Here is a 25,210-nt window from a genome sequence, read left to right as displayed (position 1 = left end):
AAGGGAGAGCAGAAATACATTTATCAAGGACTAAGACTCAACTCGAATTATTCTCAACTCGAAGAGTTTATTAATTTTATCAGTTTTCTGAAAGAACTCTCGGGAAGAATTAATGATTTATGAAATCACGATTTTAGATCATATTAATATTCAAAGCGATTGCAGAAAAGATCTTCTGCTTACGGATAAAAATACACGCCTATGTAAAGTTCAAGGTTCAGACGTTCAAGATTCTACGCACAACTGACATTATATAAAATATTAAAATATCTCTATGATATAATACTTCTGAGATAATAACTGTATTATTTATTTGCTGTACGTTAGTTACCTCATAATTATGCCATGATTGCACATATAATGACTTAATGTAGTGACTTAGCACAATGATCCGACAGATGTTGCAACAAATATAACTTATATAGCTATAAGGACCGGTTGCATTAGTGTATAGTTAATGAAGCTGCTAACAGAATTGAATAGAGCGAACTGTTGTATTGGCGCCTGCAACTTGTGGATCATGATTTTATAAAGGTCACCGTTTTGCATCGCCGTACGTTAAAAGCGTCTCTTGTGTCATTCGCTTCCTCGGAGTCACCATTTCTAGGCAGAAAGTACAAGATCGGCGCGCGTAAAAAATGCGTGTGCGCGCCCACACAATGCGTGAACGTCTCGCATACGTGGGAAGCGATTTGCTGAAAGGGAAGAGAACGAGGAGGAGAAGCCGTGATGCAATAGAGGCAATGACAGATTATATATTATCCGACGGTTACCAGAAGTTTATACGCTCTGTTATACTCTATTTAGTTCTAACGTTTCAATACGCTGAGCTGGTTTCCTGTGTACCTGTCTCGTAAGAAAAGGATAATGAGCAACGGCGACACAAAGTAGCGGTGTCGATTGAGAATCACGTAGCTCGACAGAATTAATGGAATTGTACTTTCTTGTCGGAATAAGCAAATAATGCTTTCGCGTGATAGTCATCTCACGTTAAATGGAAATGTTCACAATGACAGCGTGCCAGCAAATTTACCAAGTAAATTTGCGGATTGGACACCTACGACCAGTCAACTTCGACCAAGATGTCGAGATGGACATTCCGTTAATATATTCCTGCGCGATTTACATAATTGCAGATTTCTTGGTGTTATATGTCAATACGTCCTTTCTTCTTTCCTTCCTCAAAAATTCTTCAATCTCTAGAATAATAATTGTACTGTTAATTTTAAAAAGATTGCTTTTTAGAATTTTAATTTTAATTTTAATTGTATATAATTATATATAATTATCAAAAAGAGACAGGATCATAAATATTTAACATCGGATATTTATCATTTATTCAAAGAACTGAAGAAAGTAAGAACGTTACTGTTACTCTTATATAAAGCGAGACGAACGTAACTGTGTAATTTTCTTTTTCGTTCTCCTATCAAAAATCTTTCAATTTTTAAATAATAATAATAATAATAATTTTATTATCTTAGAAATTAATCTTTAAACTTCCCCATGGTTTTAATTTTGATGATAGATATTGGGAACCAAGAAACAATATAAACATCTAATCCAAATATCCTGTTTGAGAAACTTGAAGAAAAGAGCGGTCGTTGTTTTTACTCGGGACAAAGCGGAGTAAATAATGTAGTTTCTAAAGCGATGCCAGTTTCTAACATCTAAACTGTGCGTATATCGCGAGCAGCATCGCGATATATTTACGCGAACAGGGAGACCACGGGAACAGGAACGGTGGCAGCGGTCCAGCAGACGCGGTGTTACGGAAATAGATTTCGGCGGCGATGCAACGGCCGCTCGCGGACGAGCAGCGCCGTCCAAGCCAACACCGAAGACGGGACCCAGTACCGTGTCGACTAGTTCCCGAGAAAAACCGGAAAAGTCCACCCCGGCGAGGTGATCCACATGAACGTGAGTGCCGATATCCGTCCCAACCCGTGTGCAACCCCCCAGTGCATCTTCCACCTTGAGAACTTTCGTAAGGGCATTCCGCACCGCGCTCACGCCATTTATTCCTCCTTCTAAAATTAAGGAAAGAAAAAGGAGGAAAGAAAAAGGCCGCTAGATTGGCCGATAAGAGCAATAAACAAATTAACGTGATTGCACACATTCCGTGATTAGGAGCTGTATAGCATTATATTACGGGCATTATATTATATTTTATTTTCAATAACAAATATTATTGGCCAAAATGTTGTTGGCCAATATGATGTATAGGAAAAACATTGCTGGCCAACTCTTTTCAAGATCCTAGTGCTTTGTCGTTGATGTTCACAAAGCAATCTGTGACGTGACAATAGATCGTCGTGAATTCGAATTGTCCAAATTGGAGCTCGGTGCATCGACTCGGACGGCGCGTGCACTTAACTTTGCTTGTGGATCAATGCAGCATCAATGAGTGCACATTTTTCGACTTAAAAAATGAGACTAATTAAATTATTCTATCTTGAGTATCACGCAAAGAAAGTCGTAGATGCGATTGCGCGTGTGTTGTAGAAAACAACATCATCTTTTTTAGTTTCGCAGAAAACGCAAAAAATTATATTGGTAAAAATAAGAACATTATAAAAGATTGTCAAGTGCAATTTAATTACAATATTACATAGTGAACATTTAACAGTTTTATAAATCTTTTTATATACATAATATATATATATATATATATATATATAAATAAAAAAACCTGAAATTTATTTTAAATTATCCAATTTTTAAATGTATTAATTTTATTAAAAAGAACGAGGAAAATATTTATCTTGTGGATAATTTATCGCGTTACATATAAAGGCCGCGTCGTTGCCTCGCAGTCGCTTTTTGTCAGTCTCGTAACGCCGCAGACATCCTCCCTATGCGGGTACCAGCGACTATTGCGAATAACGTAACGAAAGATAAAGCAGGACCTGTTTCTCACACTACTGTTACGCGGAAAGCTAGGCTTGCGAATTAGCGCGTACGTGTTATCTGTAACTTGTAACTCCGCGCTTCGATTGTGACAGTTACTTCCGGTTCGAGATCCCTTACCGGATTGCGCCTCGCGTACTAACCATTGTCTAATTATTCCGCAACCATGTGATATCGCGCATCACTGTCGGAGGTGTGACGAAAGCATAAACGGATCTTCAAATTACGTCTGACTGGTCTAGCAGCTTAACTCTCTAAACTCCGAACGCTAATAAAATGCGAGACGTGTCTGAGCGTGAAAGAAGTTCGCGGACAGAAATTCTCTTGGATAAGCTAGAAGTTGGATGATTTCCAACTTGCACACTCGTATGCAATCTCAACGAGAAATAGTTTTGCGATGTATCCTCGATTTGCATTTCTGGTTCTTTTTTTTATCCTGTCCTCACGACTTTGAGACAGAATACTTGCGGACAGAAAGAGAAAAATGCAAAGAAAAAGGATTTTGATAGGAAATAAATAGAAGAATAGGTAATAAATGCTATATATATTGTTATTTAAATATTGTTATTCAATTACATTAAAAAAAAGATAAATTAAATGTTTTTATTATCATAATGCTATGCCATAAATTTTTAATGAGAAAATTATGAATTGTAATTGATACATATCTCGTACATATTCCATAAATTTCTCCCTGTCGCATAAAATAGAAAGAAAAAAGTTTCTGTTCTATGCTACAAAAATAACAGAAGAGTGAATGTTCTAAAGATACGAATGGTTCTAATTCAAGAAACTAACTCCCGTTTTGTCGCGCCTCTCGAACGAAAGGTTTTCACGGTATGGTTATATTTGTCAGTTTATTTCGTTATTTTATTTTGAATAACGTCATATAAATGTCAATTAATAGAATGTCTCGACAAGTTCGCGAGATTCTATAAAAGGATATAACGAGGCGGGCAACTAAGATCGTGAGACCTATAATGAATATAAAATATTCCCGGATACCGAATTTTGTTTTATTCGTTCGCCTTTTATCAATTAAGTTTCATCTAAAAACGTTAAAATATATTACTTAAAATATATCAGAGTCAAATTTAAATTTGTTACATATCTGATACTTTACGTAGGAATAAGTAAGATTTCACAGCGTCGGTGTCACCACGCTGTGAAAAAATAGTGTCGCGCGCCACGCGGCTCGTCTTTATTTCTAGACACGGAACACGCTTTTTCTCGGCTGCAAAAATAGATCTGGTCGGTCCAGCTTCCGGCGATGGATCATCGTTCTGACGTCATACTTTCCCTCGACGGTATCCACTTGTAAAATCTTAACTATGCGGTCGAAATTATTTGGGCCTCGCATGTGCGAGCCCAAGGTGCGATGACATCAATCTACATTTGGCATCTTGTTATGATGATAAAAAACTGCCAGAGATTCGAAATTGCTTAGGTTTTTGAGAATTTAGTTCCTTACAAAATATTAATATTATTATTTATAATAATATTATTATTTATAATAACTTAATGTTAATAACTTAATTAATATCTTGCATGTAAAATAACAAAACAGAATTCCGTACAAGAGAGTGTTATAAGTATAACATTTTGAATAATGAACATTATAGAGATCATAACAATATCTCTTGTGCGTTTAAAATAAATAAAGAATTTTGAAATTACTAACGAAACTCTGTTATTGCATAGAACCCGGGAGCTGAAAAATGGCGACCGATGGCCATATCGAATCCGTCCACCAAGTTACGGATGGCGAGATCCATGCCCCATTGGGTCATGGTAGGTTCCTTTCTCAATTATACTGTGTATTTTTAATTGTTGATCTTGATTAAAATTAATTCTTTTTAATTCAAACTTGTAATTGTCATTGAAAAATAAAGAAAGGGTGATATATATTCATTAAAAAGGTCTATTTTGTAATATTTTATTATATGATCGATAAATATATATTAATTTATTATATTGATACGATTTTTAAAATAAACACATTTTTTTTAATTAATAAAAGGCGCAACAGCAGCAGCGGGAAGCAGAGCAACAACAACGCCGACCCCCGACGCCGCCGAAGATCCCGCCACCGTCGCTCTCTGGGGACTGTGGTGACCCCGACTACGAGATCATCGAGTTTCCGACCCGACCGCAAGCCCAGAAATCCTCAGCGCCCCAATCGAACGCTGGTAAGTGCGCTCTATGCGGCACCCAGAACGTGTTTGCTCGTTGCGACACGTGCAACGAGAACTACTGCGAGGCCTGCGATGACATGAATCACAAGCACCCAAAGCGGAAGAACCACGTCCGCAGACGGATCCTGACTGACAACGCGAGTAGAAGCAGACCGCCGCTTCCGCCGAAGGGAGAGAACCTGTTGAACCCTCCGCCAGTGCCACCACCGCGAAGGAATCGCAAGACCACTCAGGTAGGCTGTGTCCTGGCCTGACACCTGTGACTGCTCGTGAATCTTCTTCCAGGCTCCGACGCCAATCGTCGACCGTATGAGTCTTCGGTGTTCCTCAGCGTCCGCTTGCCCTAGGATTACTTCGGGATTACTCGAGCTCGATGGAGATCAGGTTGCACCGCGCGGCCAGTGAATTTTTCGCGATCAAGTGTCCGTTTCTTGGCGACGATTGCCAACGATTGGATCGATGACTAACTCCGGGTTACGAGAGCTGTTTATCGCCAAATCCGGCCTCGTCTCCGTCGCGCCGAGTGTTCACGAAGTCGAGATCGCCGAATGCTGACTCTTTCCCGACGTTAAACGACGTTTAACGACGTTAGCTTTAACTTGAAACGTCACACCGAGGCGGCCCGAGAGTGTTCTTAAGTGCTACTGCCCTTGCGAGCTTTAAATGATCGTTGACATTGTTCTACATCCATATTCTATCTTACGTACAGATTTTATTGTACTTGTTGTCGTTGCTTTTTAATACACCATGTTACCGCAAGACACTGATGCCGTATTCACTGAACCCGTTCTCTCTTCCAGTTCTGTCGCTGATCTAATGACGCGGAAAAGACGAATGTAGCGCGTCGGCGCCGTCGTAATGTCGGGCATTTGTCGTATCGTGTAATCGAATCGGTTTTTACCGCGGATGATCTCTCTGTGGAGTGGTGAATATGGCAGGCTACGGTGAACACGGTGAACACGATCATTTTCGCACACGATCATAATCTTCCATCGACAACGTACCACTCCGTATTTCCCGTACCGTTACAGGTATCACCATGGTTTAGTTTTACGTTCGGTATCCCGCCTTTTTTTTCAGCATAGTCTATCCATCCAGCTACTTGAACCTGCCACACTCATAAAATGACAGATAATTTTTTTTTCTTAATGGCGTGCTACTTATGAGATTTTGATCTGTGACATTTTTTCGGCACATGTTTAGAGATAAGATAGCTTGTATTTATTTATTTATTTGTTTTATTTATTTGTTTTTTTTTAAGACCACGTTTTCTTTAAAAGACTCCTTTTTAAAGAAGAAATTTTACATATCGCCACAGTTATGGCTATTTAAACTTGGAGTTTCTGTTTTTTTTTTTATTAACAATATCAGCGCAGCTTCACAAACAAACATTTACAGTTCTCGACATCATACTTCGTAGTGCTGTTCCCTCCACGATATGTAATTAAGTCAAAGTTTCGCGCTTAGGCTAAATCGGCGCTAGCCAAAGGATCTGCACAATTCCCTTCGCTCAACAAGGTCGGAAGTTTGAAACGCAATTTTTCCGATGTAAAATCACCACCGGATTCGAGCACAAGAACGTCAAAATCTACGAATACCTTAAATACGCCATCCAACGATACTCCAGGAACAGACAAAATGACAACTCTACAGGTAAAAAGTTATAATGCAAAATCATATTAAATCTTCAAGAACAAAAAATTTTTTAAATTGAATTCTATTAAATAGCTAAGACAAAATAATAAATATTTATATAAATTTAATTATTTATTGATTAAACTTCAAAATTTAATTTATTTTTATTCGTTAAAATTAAAATAAATTGTTGAAAGCTATACATGAAATTATTAATATTAATATTTATGAAATTATCTTTCTTTTAACAATTTTTTAAATAATTTTAGAACGTTATTTTTTTTCCGTTGTCTCAGTTATTTTTGATAATATTATTCATTATTTTAAAAACTAGAATAGCAAATTATGGATTTTTAGGAGAGATATAGAAAATACCAGGAGGTAATGAGGGCTCAAGACGCAAGCAGACGACGACACCAGTCCTCTGATACAAGGGATACTTTGAGCGGAAGACCACTCAGCGTAGGCAGTCCGAAACTGGCACCACCACTTCCACCTCCGCCATTACCTAGAACCATGATACAATCGGCTAGCGTTTGCGACTTGACTTCGGCTCACATGTGGAGTCCAGGAATGCATCAGGTATTTTCAATATATCTCAAATAAGTGTTTATTAATTTCATTCTTGTTATCGACCCTATCGTTATTTGTTTCTTATTTCCTGATTTATTTTTCAAAGAAGGCAAATATATATCAACCAAAACTAAAAATTAAATTAAATCTTTTATAAAACATTTTCAGGCACAATCGATGGCACATCTCGGACCCGGCGGCGTGCCGATAGTGTGGTATCCACCTACTACTAATTCCTGGGACGTATCGATGGGAGGCTCCACCGTGAGCCTGCACCATCCAAGCATGTGGGGATATCCCATGGGCTATCCGTCAACGCAAATGCTACCTCCGCATTATCCTGGATCTCTTTCCAGAGGGCAGAGTCCGGCCAGAAGTGTCAAGTCTAGCAGAAGATCGAGACCGCCATCTCCGTCCCCCAGCCTGAAATCGAGAAAATCTTACGCCTCGAGATCACGATCGAGAAGGTCGCCCGGATCACCATCAGACGCGAGTTCCGAGAATTCCGACGAGTCCGATGTAGATGATAGATTTTCCCGAGGATCGAGAAGCAGACGCGGCAGCGTTTCCAGAAGTATACGACGCTATCACGACGATGATACCAGAAGTCTCGTATCCAGAGGTCGACGAGAGTAAGTGGAAAAATTAAAATAAAATTAGAGAAATTTTATAATTTTTTTTATAAATTGAAATTTCAGATTTAAAAAGGTATCGATATTATTAAAATTACCATAGAGTTATTGTAGATGTTAAATTATAACTGAGATTAAAAAAAATATATTTTCATAAAGTTTGAATGAATAAATGTGTACAGATACAATAAGAAACTTTTGGTTGAGTAATTGTTCGTCTTTTTGACGATATTGCGTAATCTCTTTGTGTTTCGAAACTTGGAAATTAATATTAACTTTAACTTGGCCTTCAACGATCTCTCTAAGAGCAATTAATTACTTTATAATTCTCTAGAATCTTAATCTTTTGTGAAATAAAATTAGCTTTGTTAATATTTAAAAACGTATATTTTATATTCGCGATAATGCTCACGTCTTGATCTTCTTTCAGGAGATTAATGTCCGAGGAGAGAGTAATGAATACCGAGGACCAGTGGTCCGAGAGTCCATCCAGTAAACGATACTCGACGTCCCCGAGAAGCTACGACGAATTTCAGAAGAGTAATACTATCTCTTCTGGGCGGCGTTGCAGCCAGGAGGATCGCTCAGTTTCCAAGATTGATCCTCGGCTGGATCCTCGCGTTCAAAACGATGCTTATCGCGACCGCCGAAGGCGAAGTACCGACGACGAGTCTTCCGATCGAAAAGTTAACGCGCCGAGCCGAACACGAATTACAAGCTCGTCTGAGGATCATTTCGAGAGGGTGGAAAACGCCTTGAAGAGGGCGTCGTCCCTTCGAAGGGACATAATGCTGGACGATCTGGAACGATCCTCTACACGTCGTGATTCTCGTAGATCGTCCTTCGAGAGCGACGGTCAGGTGAGGAAGACGCCTTCCCGCGATATAATCTCCCCGAAAGGAACATCCGGAGAAAGAACGCGCCTTCTGGAGAGACAATCTTCTCAAGGAGGACATTCAGATCGCGTAAATATGGACGAGGTCGAATCACGCTCGGCAAGGAGAGAACAGCAAATACGCGACATTTCGCGGGAGCGCGAGCTCCTCGCGAAGAGAGAGTCGTTCCAGCGAAAGGACACTCTTAACGATCCAGATCGGATTTCTAATAAACGAAGTTCCGGCAGATCCTCGTTTGAATCCGACAATCAAAATCTTAGAAAAACACCTTCTAAAGAAATAGTACCGATAAAAAAACAGGGAGACAAGGAAGATAGGGAGCTACCAGAAATGATGGATAAACTTCAAATTACGGATCGTCAACGAACGATCGAAAAGGATCGACAATTGAGAGATCCGACACGAGCTGCTGAAACTCAACAGAGGAGACAACACAGCGCTGAGATGAAACAGCAACAGGTACAAGCTCAGTCTCACGAAGAGCCAAAGGTAGCAAGGTCCAAAGACGCTGGCGAAGGTACAAGTGTGTTATCCAAGAAAATCGCGTCCGATGGCGTGATGGAAATTCCGAAAGAGGAATGGGCCTGCGAGCATTGCACCTTCATCAACAAGATTAACGATCGCGTCTGTGTGGTTTGCTGCAAGACGAGGAGCAGTGCTCTACCACCGAGTACTTTGAACGGCGACTCCGTGGCCGGCCCAATCGAACCACAAGCATCGAAAAGTGAGGCATCAAACAACGCTGATAATCCTAGTCCCGAAAAACGGATCAATCTGTTAAAGATCTCCAATAGCGAAGAGAGCGGCGACAGCGGATCCGTCAGGAATAAAGGTAGACCGAAGCGCAAAATCAGCTTTTCCTTCGGCACCAAGTTGTCTAAGTGACGTCACACGTGACGCTTTCATTTTATGTGATGCCCACCCGCGTATTCCTGTCCAGAAACATGGATGACCCGGATTACATTTGTACACGTACTCTCTTTCTCTTTTTCTCTTTCCTTTCTTTTTTTCTTTTTTTATTATTTTTCCGTAAAGCGGCAGTCACAAGCCGTACAACTGGTTGTTTCTCCACCTTCGATGTATTCTCTTGGATGAATAATAAAGAGACATGGAAACTGTTTTTCGTACAACGTTACAACGGTACCAAATGCATAGTCGTATTTGAAATTTGGTCATCTTCTCTTCATGTCTTAGGCGTTATATTATTCATTCAAGCGATGCGACGGTTTCAAGCACGAGCGTGCATTTGGCATATGTTCCTTTATTCCGGGGCAGACCATTAATGGAAATCACTGCCAAAAGCATTTGGCTCGACGACGACATTAAAACATATCATCTGCAACAATTTTATTTAGTACAAACTGAAAAATTATATAATAAAAAAAAATTTATTAGAAATTTAGAATCTGAATATTTAGAATCTGTTTCCTTAAAATCGCTTGATCAAATTTTATGTATTTTTGTATTTTATGTTATTTTGTAATACTAGATGTTGATGCAATCTATTAGATTACTAATATCAGTGTTAACATTTTTTTTGTGTTAATATTCTTTAATTCTAGGCATGCTATGTATTTTATATATAGGATATGTCTATTTGTGGTTGTTACAAATTTAATACAAATTAACAAATTAGCAGATTTTAATTAAATATGATTAGATAAAGAAAAATCTTATATAAATAATATATTATTAACATTTAAATCTTACATATCAAAATTTGCCAAGAGAGTATTTTATAACTTTATTCTTAAAAAAAAAAAGACAATAAAAATGTCATGAATGTACATTTCTGGATGACCTTGAAAATAATGATGCACGAAACTATATTATTAGAAACTATCAATATCCATCAAATTTACATTTTTAAAATTATAATTTAACTATAGAACAGAATAATTTATAATCACACTAAATCATGAAGGAAATTTGTGATTTTCAGAAACAATCGTTCCAGACAATGATCCTTATATAGAGAACCCTAAAACTACGATCACAACTGTAGCCTCACAAATAAAAGAAGCGTCATCACAATCACCAGACGTGATATTACCAGTCGATGAAAACTTATCGTTAGAAGTATCCTCTTCAACGTTAACGTCTTCTTCAACTGCGAATGTTTCCAAGGCAGATACGAATGAGGCGTTACGTGAGGAAAAGATTCGAGGAAAAACTATCGAAGAGCTATCGAAGAGCCATTCGATATCTACGGGAACATCTCCTCCGCCGCAGAGTATCTCGACTCAAGTAAGAATTGCTTAAGTAAGATATTATTTCTAGTCATAAAATTTCTCACGAACAAATATAAATAGAAATAATATAAACAGATAATTTATATAAATAAAGAGACGTGAAATAAATTTTGTATATTAAAATATTTCTAGACTTATGACTATCTCCCTGCAAAAGGGACTCTAGGAAGATCCGCGTCGGCGGCAACGTCGAAAAGTTACTTATATTACGACGATAGCGACACTGAGGTGAGCGAAAGTTTGTGGCTAATTTGATGAATAAATTAAAATATGATCAAATATTGAATAGTAGCATTTGAAAAATTATTTTTGGTCGATTATTAATAGTAAAGTATTTCCAAGACAAGTTGCGGGAAGACAAGTTGCATCCTTCGTATTGGCACGCAATCGATCGCGTTCTTTGTGCGTTCTAGTAAAAAAGACAAGAAGGAGTATCTGTTTCAGGAGCAGACCGGATTTGTAAATAGCCCTGATTTATATCCACGAGTGTTCCAGGAACAGTATCTTCAGCAACTGATAACCGGACAGCGAAGCAGAGAGCGGACCAGAAGAAACTCCATCGATTCGTCCCATCTCTATTATCGTTCCAGGGTAAACTCGCTTACGAAGTTAAGCCTTGATGGATTTCCTGTTATATACACCTCGCCATCCTCGATCCAACCGTCGCGATAATTAGCCTCGGTGTGAACGTAGGCAGGATGATACTTTTATTTTATTAGTATTATCCAACCGCTTAAATAGACTACTCTTAGTTGTATATTTATCACGCTTATTCGCATTATAATACATTTACAGCTGCAGCCGCTCCCGATATTAATTTAGGCCACGCAACTTAACAGCACACGATTAAACATAATCTGTGACGGCGGAATCCCTGCAATTGTGACTAGTCGTAGATCAAGTAACATCGTTTGATGAAAGCGGACCCTGACTCCGCAGTCTCGTGCTTTTTGTTTGATTTTTCACGAGACTACCGTTAACCGGCACCGGTGCTTTTGGTTTCAGGAACCCAGCCAACCGAGATATATGGAGGCAGGTTCCAGTACCAGCCAAGGAGTCTCCACGTTGACGCGCCAAGGATTGGAGATAGTGGAACTTCTGCGGGAGGCTGAAAAGCAGGGATTCACGACCGATGACGTTCAAGTCGCGTTGGCGCAGGGCGCGTCGAATCCAATCGAGTGGCTTCAGACGCAGTGGCCGCATCTGGTGGAGACTGTGCAGGTTTTGGTGACAGCGCAGGGCAAAGAGTTAAAGGAGAATAGTATCGGCACGCTTTCGCCGGCCGAGGCAAAGGAGGCCCTTCGAGCCGTCAAGGGTGACATGTGGAGCGCGATCGCAACCGCCATCCAACGCAGGCAGCAGAAAGTGCGTGTGAAGAAAAAAGTCTAATAATCTTCGATGGATTTTATCCGCGCTTTGATCAATATTGTTTTGTCATTTTTTTTTCAATTGATAGACCGAACAGATCATGGCAAAGGGAAATTTTGCGCTGGCAGATGTTGTCAGAGCTCTCGATAATAACGCTGGTGTCGAGGACGCCACTCTACTCGAACTGCAGAAGAATCAGCTCAAGCCTTTTTTAATGAGGATCTGGGGTCCTCCGGTTGGGGTGGAAAACGAGGAGGCTGCACCGCATGAAGGTCAGTAGACGAAATGCTTCCGAAAAGCGCAGAGAGATCATGATAATCTCATAACTTTCCAATTTCTTAATATTTTGATACGTTATAAATACGTTAATATTATTTTATAATATTATTTTATAAATAACATTATTTTTATATATATTTATTATTCGATAATTTACACAATACTTTAAAAATATATAAATATTTTTAATATAAATAATATAACTTTTCTGTTTATTTTATTTTACATACAATTTTTAATAAAAAATAATAATTGTTTATTGCGTACTATATAATTCGTTAAAAATAAAACTGTTTATTTTCTATAAACAGTAGAAGAACATATAATTTAAAAAAATTAAAACAGTTAAAGCAATTAATTATTTTATTACTTATGTTTATGTTATTTTATTATTGCGTTTACAAAGAAGTTAATATCCTGCTCGAGAAAAAGAAAATAAAGGTCATCGATCATGCACCGACTTTTCTCTCTGCTGCAGACGCAGCGGGTGCGGTCGGTGGTGGGACGGGGGTTCGCATGGAACAAATTCCGAATGTGTCCGATACGGAGGCGCGGAAGCAGGTAATGTCACCAATTGTTGATCATTTCGTGGCGTTGCAGGCCGACTTTCAAAAGCAACTGGCGGCCCTCAGAGAACTGACCGATAACTGGCGACACGAGAAAGATCCCCCGAACAAATTGGGTAATAATAAGTCTGATAATCTGTACGATCGCTCTGATGATATGAATAGCACTGTTCTAATCGATGCAAATCTGGTCCCAAGGGCCGTACAACATGCGCCCGACGTAGCGGAGCCGGGCGATCTTGCGATCACGCGGCACGAACGGACGATCGTAGATTCGCGAGACGACTCAAAGTACTCGTTGAATGCTACGAAACCGTCGGAAGGCCTGGCCGAAGTAGGTGCCGCGTTGTCCACAGAAATTCCCGCAATTCCCGTAGTCGATGATCTTGCAGAGGCAAGTGCGACGGACTCTTCACGCGCGCCCGAACATTCTTCAAAAAGTGACGATGCCGAACGTTCGATCGGAGAAACGTCGTCGACGATCGACGCGGGCAAAACTGTGCGAATAACCGAATCCGATCTGCCGAAACCCGCTGGTCAGAAGAGCGAAGAGAGTTGCGACGTTGAGGTGAAACGAAGCGCGCAGTTGCACGAAGAGACGAAAGAAACGCGTGCCTCAACGACATCGATCGAGAAAACTGCAGCAGCGACAAAAGTTACGGATGCACCTTCACCGAGGGGAGGACAGGAAAGATTATCGTCAAATAACGCCGGGGGTGAAGTATCCTCGTCGCCCGGAACTTCTGCGCTTGACACAACGAATAATAGGGAATCGGGTCAGTCCTCTTCTACGCGCCAGGAAACTTCGAGTGGTCCAGAATTACCTCCTGATATAGCGGGACGGAGCATCACGACGGAGAATAGCGAGTCACTCGTCGAAGTTCTCGGGAAGTCTGCGGAATTGAGCGGAGCACTTCCAATCTCTTTTCAGACTTCAAGTGTTCCCCAACGAGCTGAGGATATATCACGGAGGAGGACGTCATCGCGGGACGAATCCACAATCGCGTCAAATGCAACGGAGAAAGTACACGTGGATGCATCCGAGAGTGATTCCGCGCAGGGACAATCTGATCAGCATGTTCCCGTAAGGGAAATTCCCAAGCAGAAGGGTGAGGCGCACACCGTGGCGGTGGAAGCTCTGCTGTCCGCCGTGAAATCGCTGCCGGAGCAGTTTCTGACGCCGTTCATAACAGCGATGCAAACGCTGTCGTCCGGCAAGGGAGAGGCCGCCAATCTAACTTCCAACGTGCAACTTATGAACCAATTAAATACTTTAAACAGTCTGAAGACCGAAAGTCCAAAAATCGACGTGCCTGAGGCCAAAATTATCGATAGGACGAATGACGACACTCTTCGGAAATCGACAACAAATATATATACACCAAGGGATAACGCTGATGAAAAGAAGCCCGAACAAATCTCCGTGAACGTGAAGCCTGAAAATGAGACTAAATCGCAACCGCTTCGGGAGAAGGACGGCTCGGGAGAAGATAAACATCCGGAGAAAGGTCCTGAAAAATTAAAGACCAGGAAAATTATCGATAAGGATATCGCTAGACCTAAGTTCTCGGATTCTCGGATGGCAAAGCCCCGGTCGAGCGTTCCAGACATTAAACAGCAACATCAGGATGTCAGATCGGTACGTACAGACACGGACGAGTCTAACATTTCGCAAACTAACATCGCAACGAATCTGACATCTGAAACGGTCTCCGATTCGGTGAACCCAATGGACAAAGACATTCCCAAAGAAACGCCGACTATGAGTGATGCGGCCACGTCGAGTGTAGGAATAGTCGAGGCGTCGCGGACGGACGTCGCGAGGAAAATATATTCACGTAAGAATTCTTTAGAGATAGTCGACGAGCCTGCGAGAAATAACAATCAAGAAAAATCTGTCGGAGGCGAAACCGTATCGAAGGAAAGTTCAGCCGAGGAAATGCATTCAGGTGAATCATCGAGTTCTCATGTGCAATCGTTAACAGCATCTTCAACGCATGATCAATCAATCGTCCAGAAATATCTCGAGCTTACGATCGCATCCGGCGATGCATCGGCTGACGCGTCATTATTATCAAAGGAAGCGAAGAACTCTTCCGTTACGCTTCATGAAAAGCTTCTCGCTGATAACACAGTCATTGATCCATTCTCAAAAAGTGCCCCGTTGCAAGATAAAAGTTCATCGGCTTCTATAAATAATCGTAACAGTCTGGAAAAGTCTGTTTTTCAAGTAACGACGGAAACAAATATTTCACAAAAACATCCGATCGCTCATAATTCTAACACTGACCATTCATCCGTTTCGTACGAAGTAATAATAAACACAACTAATTCGCAGTCGACAAATAAACAAGATATTAACAAACAAGAGCAGCAATTAAATGATTTATCTCACGCGCATGTTTCAATCTCGCCAATCTTGTCGACTTCATCCCCCGCAAAAGTATCCGACCGTTCTCTCGACGTTAAATTATCGTCCGCCGAAATATTCGATAATCACGAAACGACACTGCGTCACTGCGATAAAAGTGATACAAAGCCGATCGTCTCAAAAAATGCGGTGCACGTTTCGGAAAAAGTAGAACAGACAATTTTGGTCACATATCACACTCCCACGAACGACGGTAAAAATGAAACTACGTTGAAAGAAAACGTGCTCGTTGAGCAAAATACGACCGATAATTTATCCATTATTCAATCGCGAATCGATGAAAGCATTCTACCACCATTAACATCTTCACACCCTACGGAAGTGAATTTAAATAATTCGTCTGATCGGGGGAAGAAAATTACATTTGTCTCGGCAAAATCTGACAGTTCGATGATCGAACGAACATCGGACATTCAATCTTTAATAAATCCACGAGATTCTGCAGATGGAGATAAATTATTCACCCCAACAAATAATCAAGAGATAACTTCCTCTAATCATTTAACGCAAGCAGATGTAATATCACGCTCTATCGCAAAAAATGACGAAGTTAATACTTCTCTTATAAAAGATATCTCAGATAAATCCGAAATTCCAAAAGACATCGAAATTTCAGAGAATAACAGCGTAGTATCTGTTCTCCAAAATTCAAAATCTGCCATTAATGAAAACATTGCGAGAATTAATGAGCCTTCCGACGAAAATGTACGCAATCGATTCGAATTAATAACTAATAACATAGCAGATAATACGTTCCCGCGTTTACCTGCCGAACATATTTCTCCCTTAGAAATGAAAAAAAATATTTCGTGTCCTATCGATCGTGACGAGGAACTTCATCTTAGAGGCGAGGTTTCTCAATCTCACGATGACAAGAAACAAGACGCACAAACGTCAGATTCAACGACAAGAAATATTTTACATGCGCTTAAAAATCTCAATACATTCTTCGCAGGGGAGACCGAGGAGAGAAATATCGCTTCGGCAGTCTACGAAGACTCTTTCTCGGATCCTATTATAGCGAATGTCAGCGACGTGACGCCCGGAATACCTGACACCTTTGAGATAAAAATATCGGAATCGCCGATAACAACGGTAAACGATTGCGCGCCGATAAAAAATATCGCGAATATCGTCGAACGCGAGGTGGACCAGTTCGAAAGTGTTGATACAATCGACATAAGAAATGCGAGAGATACGATCAATTCGTCCGGAAATAAATTTTCAATTGTTACACGTAACGAACCGGTTGAACTGATATCGTTAAAATTACCGAGTAACGAGATAGATAAAAATATAGAACGAGTAAATCAACCTTGCAAAAGCCTTGTAATCGCAAAACCTGTCGTGAAACATCGATCGAGATCGCCCGTGAAAAAAGTCGTTCGAAGAAAATCTCCCGTTAAGGTAATAAGAAAATCGGGTAGTTTATCGAGAAAAAATTTAACGCCGAAAAGCACAAGTCCGAATAATACGACCGTTACAAAAGCGAAAGTAACTGCTAGCGAGATCACTAAAAGGTCGAATCGATTAGCGCAGTCTAATGAGTCGCGCATTAAAGAACCTTTAAAATCCACGTGTATCGCGAGTAAAAGTAAAAGTAAATTCGTTGGAAAAATAACGGTCAAGACAGTTAAACAAACATTACATAATACTAGCATGCAAAAAATTGCAGGGGATATCAAAGTAAATGATAATAAAAAAGTTTGTACGTCCGGTGCAAAAAAGATGTCGATAGTCAATAACGCGTCAATAACCAATTCCGAACCGCAAACTAAATCGTCTATTGTTAAAAAATATAACGGAAATAAATCGGAAAATTCTAAAAAGAGGCTTGAATATTCTAAAAATAAAAATATTGAAGATGTCCAAAATAAAAACTTGGGAAGCTCAAAAAATATAAAAGCAGAGGTTTCTGAAAATCAAACAGTAAAAAAGATAAATCACAAAATTGAAACCCCGAATAATGATAAAATTCTAATAAAAACACTTTCAGCGGAGAAGGATAATTTAAAACTTAAAACATCTTTGCCGTCAAAAATACCCATTCTAAAAAAACGAAAAAACACGCTGTCGACAAATACTGTAACATTAAGCCCCATTAAAATAAATTTTAATGACATGTCGTCGAAGAGGCAATCAACCAAATTGCCGGTAACGTCGCAAGCAGTTCCGAAATTATCTTTAAAAATTCAGAAAAGAGCCAATATGTCGGCTTCACCAACCGTGCAGAAAATCGATTCGGAGGATAATGACAAACTGGAGAGAAATCAAATTAAATCCAGTAACGCAAGGACGATTGAAATTACAGAAAATGTGAAAGACAAGCAAATCTTGGAGGAGAATCATGCTAGAGATAGTACCGTGGAAAGTGAAGAAACCGAAGAGATTCCGAAAGTTAAGTCAATAGAATCGGAATTGGCATTAAACGAGAATTCACAAGCGTCGAGCTTGACGCATAACGATCCGTCCGCGGATCTTAGCAAACAATTGGAAGTCGAAAATGCAATCGAGGAAAGCTCGGATGCTTTCAGCTCCGGTCCCGAGTATTCTGAAGAGGACGAAGGTGCAGAAACAGCGAAGTACATTTCTGATCATAACTCGGAATACAATTCCGTCGAGGAGTTTACGGACGCGGAATTGTTGTTAGAGAAAACGCTAAATGAGATAAGGTCTGAGATATCGGAATCCGAAGAAGAGCGCACAGGCGAATCCGAGGAATGCGAAGATGTCACTTATTCGTACGAGACAGAAAGTTACGATCATAATTCCATTTCGTCCGAAGGTTCGATTGACGAACAAGAGATTAGGTCGAGCGAGCTCGAAGATACGGTGGATGAAGATGTGTACGAAGAACTACTGTCCGAGGGAGAAGAAACAAATGAGCAAATCGAAACTTTGAAACAAGTAGAAGTAACTGATAGAGAGATCGACGGTATAACACGTAACGAAATAACAAATGACATTGAAATTAACATTTTGAATGGAACAGAAAGCGATCCTAAGGTCACGCGGGAAGATGAAGGAAAAAATTTTAAAGCATCAACGGAAGCTGCCACTGTGAAGACCGAATCATCTCGACCGGAAATAATTGCGGGGATCGATGAAAAGATACCAGAGGTTTCTCAGAATATTAAAACGGATTCTAATATCGCTGTAATAGATTCGGAGATAGCATCCTCAACGAGGTTCGGACAAAGTACAAAACCTAAGGAAGATATCCGGTCAAAAGTGAACGACTCAAAGAAGAATGAGGACAAGCTTGAAGAACACGCGAGCGAAATCGAGAAGAGAGATCAGTCAACAGTGCAGAACGATGCGATAAAAACACTGAGAGTAGCCATGAGCGTAAAGCGCGCGAAGGTAGGCCGAAGGGCAAGTACGGGGAGTAAAGAGGTCAAAGCCGGGAGAGATGACACATTAAAGGGGGTGGATCGAGCTAGAGCGTCCAAGAAACGATTTTCCCTCGTAGCCAGTTGCATCCGTCGGTTCGAGGGCGAAGAGAATGCCGAAAGGGCGCACGTGGAAAGCATCGGGCGCAAGAGACGAGGAACCTCTCCCAAAACGGAGCGGGAGGTCAGTAGACGAGAGTTGCCAAGTGACACACGACCCCCTCGTTAGACACGTCAGTTGCCAAAAAAAAAAATCCTCGCGAACGATCGAGTCGCCAAGAACCGGCCTTTTCCATCGTTGGCAGGCCAATGTCTACAAACAGCTCGGAAATGCCGAGTGGGTGGGAAATGGGATCGAACGCGACGAATCAGTGTGTTCTCCTAATGTTCTAACCGCGCGTTAATTGGTTGATCATTTAACTGTGACGCATTAAGATGTAGCTAACGCGAAGGTAAGTATCGTGCTGTGACTAATTTATTTGTTTGTCAAGAAAAGAAAAATGTATCATATATCAAATATGCGTATGCGTTGTATCAAATGTGACGCATTTAATTGCTTAGGCAATTATGAGATATTCTCCGTCATTTAAACATTGAAAACATTCTGCATACGCATAAGCGTCGGTCATAGATACGAATTAAATCGTTTCATCTCGGTAGCTTCTGAGACTTTTATATTTCTTGAAAGTCTTATATTTCGTTCAAGTGAAAGAGAGCTCGTTTCTAGACGTTGGCGCGGTCTACTTCCTTTTCTCTTGCATGACAGAGATTTTACTTCCTACTTTCTTGGTCGTATTCGTAAAGTATTCTCAAACGCTGATAGCTAATAAACAACAGAATATTATATTTTTTTTTATATTACTTTTCTTCAAGTAGTTTTTTTTATATTATTTTTCTTCAGATGCGAATCGCAGTTAGCGAAAAACAATTAGCTCATGATTTCGCTTTAAAATGCCGCTTTAAAATAGAAAAGTTACACGTTTGAACTTATCGTGAGTAGTAGCACCAGTGTTTACATTGATAGATGACAGATTTCAAGTATTCCACGTTAGATCGAGATTTGTAGACGAGGACATAAGATTTTCTTTTTATGCGATATGTGAAAATTGCGTACGTGCCGATATTGGAGCGATCTTATGTCCGTCACGTGTGCAGAGAATAGCACGTCGTCTCTTGGCGGAAGGTCGGGCCGCGAATTATGATGAGGCTGAGGTCGCCGCTAGTTTGCTGGCCCTCAAGTTCGGGGACGCCGAAGCACTGCAAGCCGCGAAAGAATGTTCCAGCGTGGAATCGGCGTTGGCCTTTTTGCAGCAGGAGTGCGAACTGTGCACCGGTCGTTTTGCAATGAGTCAAGTGAGTATCCAGTTGTCACGAATCTGAAGAAATATTGAAGATTGAAGAAAAAAAAGAAAAATAAAAAAAAAACTCTCTCGATTAACTCCGAAAGGAAAATGCGACTTTTGATAAAAATAAGTCGTGTTAAACGATAAAATAAAAAATTATTGGCATTTATTTATTCATCTTGTAAATTTTACTTTGCTCAAATGTTATCTTGTATGATCGGAATAATCAAAAGGCACTTACGGGAAATAAATATCATAATTTTTCAACTGTTTTTTTTTTTTGTCAATGTTTTTTCAATTAGATGGTGTCCATGCTGAAGTGTGTACATCGTTGCTGCAATGAATGCGCAAAGAATTATTTTACCATTCAGATCAGCGACAGGAACATCACGGATGCCGTTTGTCCGTTTTGCAAAGAGCCTAATCTCAAGGATGCGAGCGAGGACGAAATTCTCGAGTATTTTAGTAATTTGGACATCCAACTGAAGACTCTGCTGGATCCGCCGATTCACGAACTTTTCCAAAGGAAGCTCAGAGACCGAACTTTGATGCAGGATCCGAATTTTAAGTGGTGCATTCAGGTAATTATTTAATCGCAATCTTTAAATTAGTTATGTTATAAGAAAAATTATTTATTATTTTCCAGTGTTCAAGCGGATTTTACGCCGATCCTCACCACAAGCGTTTAATCTGTCCCGATTGTCGATCGGTCACCTGTGCCTTTTGTCGAAGACCGGTATATAATACATTTATAATTCTAATAACATTATGTTAAATGAGGATATTATAATCATTTATTTTCTATTTATTGTTTCTTAGTGGGAAAAACAGCACGAAGGGATCTCATGCGAGAAATTTGCCGCTTGGAAGGACGAAAATGATCCCGACAATCAAGCCGCAGGTTTGGCTAAACATCTGGCTGACAACGGCATCGATTGTCCTAAGTGCAAGTTCCGTTATTCTCTGTCTCGAGGAGGTAATTATTTATTTTTAAATATAATTTTGCTCAGATAGTTAGTTTAATTTTTTAATCGTGACATAAATTTTATTTATTATGTCTCTCAATATTTTAAGTGTTTAATTTAATCTGTATTTTTTTATATAAAAAAAAAACGAGTTGCTCCTTCATGGCATTTCTCCTTTTTTGCCGTTAAATATTTCTAAGAGAAAACCGTTACTAAATAAAAATTTCAGGATATAAACTCTCTGCGCGCAATAAAGTTATTCGCTGTATTGCTTTTACTTTATAAAAACAATATGGTAATGCAAGAATTAATAAATGTTGATTTCAAATATTATCTTAATATACGTGGACCATTTTAATACCGCGTTATTTTTTTTATCGATCCCGCGAGCGAGTTTAAAATATGGGGCGAGATATTTTTTCTAAATTATTCGAATATGCATATCACAGAGACATTTTTCGAAGCTCGCTGAAAAAAGGGGCTCGTGAATTTTTATAGGTTGCATGCATTTCACGTGCAGCCAGTGTAAATATGAGTTTTGCTGCGGTTGCGGCAAGGCTTTCATGATGGGGGCGAAATGCACGGTCAGCCCTTATTGCGCCAAACTGGGCCTACACGCCCATCATCCGCGCAATTGTCTCTTCTATCTTCGTGACAAGGAGCCGGCGCAGCTGCAACAGTTACTCAGGGAAAACGGCGTTGATTACGACACCGAAGGTCCGGTCGGGGAACGCAAGTGCAAAGTGCAATTGCAGAAAGAAACGCCGACCGGGGTCGTGGACGCTGTGTGCAATTCCGACGTCGTTGAAGGCCACGCTGGTCTGTGCAGGTAAGATCCGTCACGACGATCGATATTTGAAATATCAAAAATACGTTTTCGACACATAATATATATATATATATATATATATATATATATATAAATTTCTTAAAAATTGACTTTATAAAAAAAAAAAAGAAGCAAAAGCTAATAATTTGAAGTTTATATTTGGAGAAGCTCCATCATTATTATTTTATCAATTGCAACGGCGACAGCAGGTCGCCCTTTTAAAGAAATTATTACAGTTAAGATTATATATAAAAAAAAATACTGGAGTATTTTCGTTTCAAAATCAGTCGACACAATTTATACGGGAATAGTATCACGTATCGAATAAAGTTACCTCGGTAATTCGTCAAAATCAAAAGCCTTCAGCTTTCTGTTCTGAAAGAGATCCGCCGAATGGTGCATTCCGCGACGCGTTCGCCGATCGGGCGATTTAGAATTTCGCTCACGCGCGAGTATATTGAAGGTACATGGGGGGAGTATATGGGGGCGAGCGAAGGTATATCGTTCCCAATCTCGCGGCGATTCCGGACGTTCCTCGAAACGATCTCGCGGCAAAGCCGTTTCCCCTTCTCGCTCCCCGCCCTCACTTTTCCTCCCCGAGGTCGATCGCTAACGAGATCCTCCGTGTATCTCCCAGGATTCATTACGTCGAGTATCTAGTTCGAAAGATCCGTTTGACACAGCTGGAACCGCTGCCCTTGCTAAACGTGGACGATCTCGAAACGTGCGTGCGACGCGCAGGGTTGAAACTGCCCCCGAACTGGTACGGGCGCGACCCGGAGCATTACAGGAACGATATGGCTGAGGTAAACGGAAAGCGGGGGACCGCGTGCCTGACTAAAATCTTGGGTACTTTTCCCCCGCAGGCAGCACTACATTGAGTACTTGGCGGGCCTGGTGCTCAAGGGCAGGCTGGATCCCGTGGCGATCTTTGACTTGAACGACGCCAAGCAAGAGTTGCGCCGACGGGGAAAAGTTCCCCCTGCGAAGGACCAGGAAATGTCCGAGCGGGATTACCTCGAGGCTTGCATTCAGGTGACTAACACGATTCCTCCTCATCTTCTACATACATATTTCCTCCTCTCCTTCTCCTTCTCCTTCGTCGCCGTCACCGGCCGCCGCCGGTCTCTCCTCTTCCGACGATTCTTCCGATTCCTCCTCGCCACCTCCTGCCGCGACCCACTGACCGAATTAACACAACGGTTGCATGAAAGTTGAATTCCTGCGTGCACGCGAAACTTTCCGGCTGAAAATCGTAAAAGTGAATAGATCGCCTGCAAATGACACTGTCGAACGGTCGCACCTGCGTCATGTATCGATATACTCTGCATTATTATCCGCGCTCTTATGTATTTCCGAGCTCGGAAGAAAATGTATAAATGCGAATTATGAAAAATAGATGAGCTACGAAAAATTAGCGAGAATATATTTTATGTAAAATTTAATTTTTTATATAACATATGGAATTGTTGTTTTTCACATTTTCCTTCTTTCACGGAATAAAATTTTATCTCAATACGTTTACTGAAGTAAATAAAAATGAGTAACTTATAAAAATTAAAATGCGTTAAATATTGTATCCAGATGTTATAACACCAATTCTAATTAACCGATCTATATTCCCGATCTATATGTGAATTTTCGGTGGAATTTTACAATAATTAATTATAAATTATTAATTAATTTTAAACAATTGTATCTACATTTTTGCTTAATTTTACATAGAAATATTAAAACTCTCTAGTAAATTGTACATATTACGAATTCGAATTTATTAAATGTAACATAATTAAAGTTACCCTCCAATTGATTTTACTCGTCGTTTTTGATAATAATTTTGATTCAGAAAATTGAGAGAATTCTATCGGATGCCGCTTATATGCGCTATTTAGAACGAAATAAAAATTTAATGCCCGGCATTATTCCGACATCGCGGATCCGTGCGGCCGTTCGCAGCTTCCCACTGCGTAAATAACGATTTCCCTATCCTCTGTGTGAGTTGCCTTTTTTATGCGGATATCGAAGTAAATAAGGTATACGAGCGAGGTATGTGCCGCGGGAATACATTAAAATTCTACAACTTCACCGTGCATAAAGTATACCCCGATGTTGCAGGTCGTAAAGAAGGAGATTCCACTGGAGTGACTGCGGAGGAGAATCTCGGAAAAAAAAAAAAAAAATGGATACGCATGTATCTGAAGCTATAAGTGACGGAGCGTATATTGTATAGTACATTCATTTTATTTGCATAGACCATAAGCCTGCAAAGTGAAAATAATGTAGGACCACAAAACGAAAGTACTACGAGTATCATTTTGTCGTAACCGAGACAAAACCAGAAACTTATTAACTTTTTGACGTGGCGCAGTGCGATCAATGTTAATTTAATATTGTATTCGTATTTATAATCATTCGTAAAAATTTGACGAGGAAAAATAGTGTTCATTTTTACTTTATATTTATTAACAATCCGCAATCAAACGTTTCTTTATGAATGACTCGAGTATAGTTATCAATGAGAGTTAATATAATTAATGTTTGAAAATGTGTATTTAATGTTTGCTTTATATGACTGTTTTCCAAAAAATAGACAATTTAATTAAAAAACATTGTAGTATAAATGAATTTTCTTCTTCTAATTTTAATTGCAAGTAGTATTTATAGTTTCTTGATCCTCATTTTAAGAAAATTTCAAATAACATATTCATATTTTAAATTATGAAAAACATAATGATAGTCTTTTTTATTAAAAACTTAGACCAATATCATAGCCCATTTTTATTTTAAGATCATTTTAAGTAATACGTTATATATTTCCTACGTTACTATATTAATAACATAAAATACTTGTTTTGCAAACAAATAAATATACTCATACATTTGTATGTTTTAAAACTAATTACAAACATAAATCTTTAGAATTTCTAAAAATTCAGAATTTTAA

General features: G+C 39.7%; 1 protein-coding gene across 7 annotated transcripts; it reads left to right on the top strand.

Moving 5' to 3' along the window:
- The first annotated feature begins 1,656 nt into the window (after positions 1-1,656).
- On the top strand, positions 1,657-25,149 carry LUBEL (Linear Ubiquitin E3 ligase). 7 transcript variants are annotated; one of them, XM_089078343.1, is made up of 20 exons: positions 1,657-1,987; positions 4,612-4,701; positions 4,931-5,338; positions 6,573-6,758; positions 7,098-7,322; positions 7,482-7,945; positions 8,376-9,673; positions 10,784-11,088; positions 11,226-11,321; positions 11,538-11,684; positions 12,099-12,458; positions 12,550-12,733; positions 13,219-19,313; positions 20,285-20,482; positions 20,775-21,053; positions 21,119-21,208; positions 21,292-21,448; positions 21,936-22,266; positions 23,133-23,301; positions 24,382-25,149. In XM_089078343.1, exons 2-20 carry the CDS (start codon positions 4,639-4,641, stop codon positions 24,409-24,411), a joined length of 11,085 nt encoding a protein of 3,694 aa, XP_088934469.1. In that variant the 5' UTR covers positions 1,657-1,987; positions 4,612-4,638; the 3' UTR covers positions 24,412-25,149. The 7 variants fall into 7 exon arrangements, 6 of the variants coding, with proteins under 6 accessions (XP_088934469.1, XP_088934470.1, XP_088934468.1 ...); XM_089078344.1 differs by having other exon boundaries at positions 1,658-1,920; positions 11,589-11,684; XM_089078342.1 differs by having other exon boundaries at positions 1,658-1,920; positions 11,544-11,684.
- Positions 25,150-25,210: the final 61 nt, after the last annotated feature.

This window comes from Pogonomyrmex barbatus, unplaced genomic scaffold (assembly GCF_055798465.1).
Source record: "Pogonomyrmex barbatus isolate J1 unplaced genomic scaffold, ASM5579846v1 scaffold22, whole genome shotgun sequence".
NCBI lineage: Eukaryota > Metazoa > Arthropoda > Insecta > Hymenoptera > Formicidae > Pogonomyrmex > Pogonomyrmex barbatus.
Note: the sequence above shows the minus strand (reverse complement) of the source record. Positions and strands in the feature narration are given on the sequence as shown.